The 6,462-nt window shown below is 47.5% G+C and overlaps 1 protein-coding gene and 1 long non-coding RNA gene across 2 annotated transcripts; one reads left to right on the forward strand and one right to left on the reverse strand.

The window, feature by feature from the left end:
• The first annotated feature begins 426 nt into the window (after nucleotides 1-426).
• On the forward strand, nucleotides 427-4,743 carry Nhlh2 (nescient helix-loop-helix 2). Its single transcript, XM_029475472.1, has 3 exons — nucleotides 427-496; nucleotides 906-1,214; nucleotides 2,785-4,743. The coding sequence occupies exon 3, from the start codon at nucleotides 2,793-2,795 to the stop codon at nucleotides 3,198-3,200; it is 408 nt and encodes a 135-aa protein (XP_029331332.1). The 5' UTR covers nucleotides 427-496; nucleotides 906-1,214; nucleotides 2,785-2,792; the 3' UTR covers nucleotides 3,201-4,743.
• LOC115030631 lies at nucleotides 2,191-3,073 on the reverse strand. Its single transcript, XR_003836236.1, has 2 exons — nucleotides 2,847-3,073; nucleotides 2,191-2,649 (listed from the first exon to the last, which is right to left on the reverse strand). It is a non-coding gene; the product is annotated as an uncharacterized LOC115030631 (long non-coding RNA).
• Nucleotides 4,744-6,462: the final 1,719 nt, after the last annotated feature.

Consider the following 6,462-nt stretch of genomic DNA (forward strand, 5'->3'; position numbering starts at 1 on the left):
TATAGTGTCTACTTGCACTTAAATATTGCATCAATAATCTGAAAACAAGGAACCGCCTGTGTGGCCAGACGATGTAGATGCTATGGCTTCTATCACGGGCTGCTTTCAACTGCTATATTTTATGGCACAGATTCAGTGGGAATCTGATCTGCTAAAATATTTGGGCTGTGAAAACTCCCACACTGTGACAGATGTCAAGTCCAATTAAGTGACTCGTGTCCAGGTTTCTGTCCAATAGGATTTCCCATTAAATATCAATTTAGGGGGGAAAAATTCCATCCCCCTTCTTAAGCCTTTATCTCTTCCACCATCTCCAGGCTAAATCAATTGGTACCAGAAGAGCCAAGAAGCCACACAGGCAGCTGCCTCTCCGCTCTGGCTCTCCCAAGCTCCCCTTTCTCTGCTTCCCTGTCACTGTTACTCCAGAAGACATCCACTTCTCTCCAATCTCTCTCCAGCATCTCCAAGCTACTGACTATATACATTTTACTACAAGGTAAAGAGGGGAGGGAGTGGGGTAGGGGAGGGGGTGTAACCAAACCTTGAAAGACTTTGAAACTGCAAAATTGGTGTCTGCTTATACAACATAGAAGTAGATGAGGGACAAGACAGAGGCAACCTTAAGCCCTAGTTACTGTATTGTTGTTCCTGGGAACTGGGGAGACACTGGCTGAACAAAGCATTATCTTGAAGAAGAAGAAAAAAAAATCACTTCTGAGCCCCTTCCATCCCTGACCGCACTTCCCAGTTTCGCCCCAGCCCGATTAAGGGAAGGGAAGGAGTCCTCAAGGAATGGAATTTTATCTTAACCATCTTTCTTATTGATTATTCTGCTATTAGAAAGTGTAGGAATCGTCCCTTTGATGTGATTGTTTTTATCTCTGCATCTCTTTTGTTATTTATAGAGCCCTTTGAGTGGAGAAGCGCGAGGTTTCAACACTTATAAAGATCAACAACGAATTTTCCTGAAATGTTTAAGAACAATTAAAAACAAACAAACGGGCGTTTTCAATCCATCAACTAAGTGAACAACCCTACACCCGCTAAGACACCGCCGCTCATTGTGGTGGTCGGCGAGATGACAGCTGCTTTTTCATCTGCGAATGTAATAAATATTGGCTGCTTTTAATATTTGCCAGAATCTCTCCTCCTTGTTTCCTGGAATTTTAACTCTAAAAGATTGACGAAAAGATTATCGACAGGGCTCTTGCAAGGTAAGACATCTTCACGTCTCTTTTTCTTTAGATTAAGTTGAGTCATATTGTATTTTATAGATGTATTCCTCACACATGGTCATAGACTTAAATGCCCACGAGAAATACCATTTATGATTATTTAAATATCTGGAGGATTTAAACGCGTGTGGGAGACAGCCCGGGAACTTTTTGTCCGATCTGTAACTATGTCGTGGTTTGCTGTGATTTTTCTCCCTGTGTATTTCTACCCCTTCACGCCAACTGCGTAGGTGTGAGTAGTTATAAACGTAGAGAAAAGTCCGGGGGGGGGGGCATCATGCGGTTCGTTTGGTTCATTTATTGTTATTCTGAGGATCCGTTTTCCTTGCACGGAAAGCTGTTTCTGAGCTCAGGTCTCTCCTGGGCAAATCCGAGGCCAGGAGCCGAACCTACATCCCCTGGCTTTTGTTTCTCTGGAGTGAGGCTCTTACTCAGGAGCCTTGCCTGTGAGGGGCAAGGCGGGGTACAGAAGTCATAGCCCAGTCGTCCCTCCTGGTGGCCGAGGCCCAAAAGCTCAGCTCGGGCAGGTTTCTATCCCCATCTGCCCACCCGGATCACCCGCAAGCCCAGCGAAGACGCGAAGGCCCTCGAGCTGCCGGCCCGAGGTGGCTTTTCCAGGAGGGCATCGTCTGGGGAAAGCCCGGCGCAGACACGGGGCCGCTGCCAGGCCTCCCTGGGCCGCCGGTGTGTTGGCGGGGCTCAGGTCCCCTAAGATCACGAACTTCACCCGCACAAATACAGCTTGCGCCCGGGGCGTCCCGCACCGGTGCCTCGGAGTCCATCCCTCTCTGGCCCTCCCCAGCCCCTTCGCCCTTGGCCCGGCCGCCTGCGTTTTCCCGGGAGGTGGTCGGCAGACTGCCGGGCATTGTGTGATCCACGTCCCTAGGTCCCCAATGTGTGTGGCAGTCTGCGTGACAGATGGTGCTCCGGGAGAGTATGAGGGCCGAGGAGTCAATTTTCTTTTGAAAGGACCGAACACATGTGTTCGGTCATTTCTTTATTATTTCGGAGAAACGCGGGGAGGGGACGGCAAGAAAGCCTTCCCGGCCTAGGTTCCAGGATGGGGTTCGCCCGCACCCTAGCGCAGACCAGACCCTCAGGCGCTGGGAGTCTCCAGCTGCCTTGCCCTAGGCCCTCGGATAGGAAACACACTCTGCATCTCCATTAAAACCCAGATGCATCCATCCTTTGGGCATCAATCCTTCGGGATCTTTCCTGTGTCTGGGAAGGGGAAGGAGCAAGGGAGACGGGAGAAAACAGCTGATGTCTGGCCAGAGGAGACACAAGATGTCAGCCGGCCCCAGAGGTCCGCGGTTCTTCAGTCCCAGCGCCACTGGCCGCTCCACCGGCAGGTTTCTGTGTGGGTTCGGAATGCGCTTTGATACCTGCTCCTTGCCTCCCCACTTGCGTGGGCCTGAAATGAGGAGAGAACCAGTGTCCCCAGGTCCCCTTCTAGGAGTCCAGGCTTGCTAGGCCCTCGCCCACCACTACTCCTTGCAAATCAAGAACCAGATTTCTTTTATTAACTGACTTTCTGACTCCCCATCAGCCTCCAAAATGATGCTGAGTCCGGACCAAGCCGCCGACTCAGATCACCCCAGCTCGACTCACTCGGACCCGGAGTCTCTGGGCGGCGCAGACACCAAGGTTCTGGGCAGCGTGTCCGACCTAGAGCCGGTGGAGGAGGCGGACGGCGACGGCAAGGGCGGCAGCCGGGCCGCGCTCTACCCGCACCCGCAGCAGCTGAGCCGCGAAGAAAAGCGCCGTCGCCGGCGCGCCACGGCCAAGTACCGTTCGGCCCACGCCACCCGCGAGCGCATCCGAGTGGAGGCTTTCAACCTGGCCTTCGCCGAGCTCCGCAAACTACTACCCACGCTGCCCCCGGACAAGAAGCTCTCCAAGATCGAGATCCTGCGCTTGGCCATCTGCTACATCTCCTATCTCAACCACGTCCTGGACGTGTAGGGAGGGGGACGCCGCGGGAGGCCGCCGGTCCGGAAGACTGCCAAAGGCGACTCATCCGGACTGCCAGGCTAGAGGTTTGCCCAGAGACACCTGAACGCAGCCTGTTCTTTCTAGTCATCAAGGCAACAGGAGAAGATTTCCCAGCCTGGGAGGTGGGGTTGGGTAGAAAGACCTGGGGCTTGCAAAGGTATTTTCCTGGCCAGAAAATCCTTCTGGAGGTACCTAGAATGAGATGCCCTGGGGCCTCCCCTCGGTGTGTTAGGATCCCCCGAGGGGGTGGGTTGGTTTAAGCTACTGGAGGCTTTTCGGTTCCCTGTATTTCTATCCTACACACCTTTACGTTCTGAAAGAATGAGGACAGCTTAGCCCAGGCTGATGGCTTCAAACTATGACTATCTGGGATTTTTCTAACTGACAAATCACCAAGCCTTGGGGAGAAAAAAAAAAGATGAAAATCTTTTCCATACCTAGATTAAGACACAGAAAGGTATACCAGCAAACTTTTTGTTACCATGGCAAATGAAAAAATACATTCTAATCTAAATAAAATCCTGAATATTTGGTGAGGTTAAAAAATACATTCAGAACAGACAGACATGCACTGTGGCAGGATTTGAGCTTGGTGAGACTTTAACCCCAAGATAGGACACTAAAGTAGATAGAAAAATCCATATTTAAATGGAAAATGTAACATCTGATTGCTTTTTCGGGCAAAATGCCCCTTTAAATATCCAAAAACACCCCGTCTATTTGTGACCTTAACATGTGGACTCATAGATGCAGTTAGAAAAAGACAACCTATTTTTATTTATGTTAGAAGGAGTAGAGTATTTTTTTCAAGACATTTATTTTTCAGAGTGGTGATAATTTTACTTTGGATACTCTGTGCCAATTTATTTATAGTCAAGTGTTTACACTCCCTCCCAACCCCCGTGAAATAATTGCGTCTAACTCTTTATGTGTTTGTTGAGATTATCTTGTGGTCTTGCCTTTTTTTTTTTCCTGATTATATTGCACTTGTACAAGAGAGTCCCTGCTTCCCCCTGTTTCTAAGCATATTTTATATATCAAGAAGTTGGTTCTTTGGTTGTGAGATCAGCAACACTAGCCCTTCACTATTATAGTTTTATAAAAAGTTAAGTGTTGTTATTCTTACTGGTAGTTTTGTCTGAAAAGTACTTTACAAACTGTTTCTAAGGAGAGTAGCTTCTCTGTGTGTGTGTGTGTGTGACGTTTGTGCGTGGGATGATTTTAGGAAATTACATTATTTTCCTAAAAAAGAAACGAAAAAAGAATTCAGAACTACTTTCCTCCGTGACAACCAAAAAGAAAAGTCTATGACCTAGAAATGTTTCATGTTCTCAGCTGTGAAACTCTTAAAGTAAGAGGTGTATTTTAGAGACAAGGAAGAAAGAAGAAGAAGAAAAAAACCACATCTGCTATCCAAAGATTTTAGTCTTTTTCAGGGTTTTTTTGTGTCTCTGTTGCTTTATATAATGCAATATTTTGTAGTGAAAATAGATATAACCTGGTTTCTACCTGACGAGTTTTTCATATCTCATGACTGGTGCGCTGTTTTGCATATAAATAAAGGTATCAGATTAAAGCTCTCCTCTTTATTTTAAGCATCTGTCTAGAAATCAAACATCCTGGCCAGGCGTGAAATGTCATAAGGGACTCAATTCTTTACAAAGGAGTTAGTAAAGCAAAAACACGAACAAAGCAGAACATATACACATATAAAGTTTGGATGCAGCCCAGCCTGGGATGGTATAGATCAGGTCTCGTCCATGAGGAAAAGCAGGGAGATGTGTCCATAAGAGCAGTACAGAGATCATAAGATGTCTGTTCTGTCCTAAAAGGAACTTTGTAACTGTCTAACCCAAGCTCTTGGGAAAACTCGGGGCTAAGGACACGTCTGCATCCAGTGGTGGGGAAGATCAGGGAGTGGTCCCCTACATCCATAAACCCAGCACCTGAGAGTTGGAGATGGGAGAACCAGTGGCTTAAGGTCATCCATCCTCAGCTATGCAGTGAAATTGAGGCCAGCCTGGGCTACGTGAGACCCTGCCCAAAAGAAAAAGGCAGTGAGCAGACCCTTTTTGACAGCTTTGCCTCTGGGCACTTAAGCACAAGGCATGTGTCACTGAAACATCTAATTGGTACCCATGCTTAGCACCATGACACACTTGCCTTAAAACAACTTTTTATCGGGAACACTCATCTGCACAAACCTGGGTCTGGCATTCTGTATAAGTAGAACCCATGAATAACTTGTAACTGTATTCCTGTATGTACATGCGCATCTAGACTATTGTGAACTATACCACACCAAATCTCCAGCTTCCATATTAAAAAGTGACTATATGGATTGTCAATTTATGTCCACACAGTCTGTGGCTCATAGTGCTTTTGGTTTTCTTCCAGGTTTCTTGTAGTAAGCTTCACCAAAACTTAGCAAGCAAGGCTTTGGTTTCTTCTATCTGGAGGTGTGGGGTTTGAAGTCCCTCCTGCCCAGGGTATGCAAAAGAACATCTCCCTTTTACTCCTCATGGGACAAGGTCTTGGCCACAGCAGCAGTGGCTGTTCAGTCTATGGGCTTCGAAGACACCTGTGATCTGTGACACTATTGTAGCTGTGGGTGGCTCTAGGGAACAGGAGGACGTGACAGCTCTCAGCCTTCACAGAACCAATCTGGTAAATACTCTTGTGCTAAAGAAACTCCTAACCTCTGGAAAGCTCCCACAGACCTTGTCTTGCACTGAGTTGAAATCTAACCGACCAACACGGCTCTCCCTTTTACACCTGAGAGGGATCCATTCACTGACTTCCAGGGACCAAGTATGTCCTTGTGCTTGAAGTAGGACAAGGGGCAAGATCCCCAGGTACACAACCCTCAGGGTCCTAGAGGAGGATCTTTACAAAGCTGTTTCAAATCCTCCAGGGAGAGACTAAAGTGTTGTGACTCTCCCTAGAGCAGAGAGTAACTGGCTTATCCCTTGAAGGTAGCAAGGATCCAGCACCATGAGGGTTGGGCAGACTGAGAGAAGAGGCTCTGAATAATAATGGTGAGATAACTCACTCTCACAGGGACCATTTGCTGAGGACATACTGTGTGCCAGGAAATGTCCTAGATCCTAAAACGTGAGATCGAATTAGACATTGTGGAGCAGGACACTGACAACAAACCGGCTGAACCATTCATTTTGAATGACTTTAAATGCCTCGAAGAACTGTGCATTTAACAAAGAATGGGGAAAGA

Source organism: Mus caroli, chromosome 3 (assembly GCF_900094665.2).
Source record: "Mus caroli chromosome 3, CAROLI_EIJ_v1.1, whole genome shotgun sequence".
NCBI classification, from domain to species: domain Eukaryota; kingdom Metazoa; phylum Chordata; class Mammalia; order Rodentia; family Muridae; genus Mus; species Mus caroli.

Bases quoted from the DNA above. Each gene is read 5' to 3' on its own strand.
- Nhlh2 (XM_029475472.1), top strand. From the start codon at position 2,793: ATGATGCTGAGTCCGGACCAAGCCGCCGACTCAGATCACCCCAGCTCG.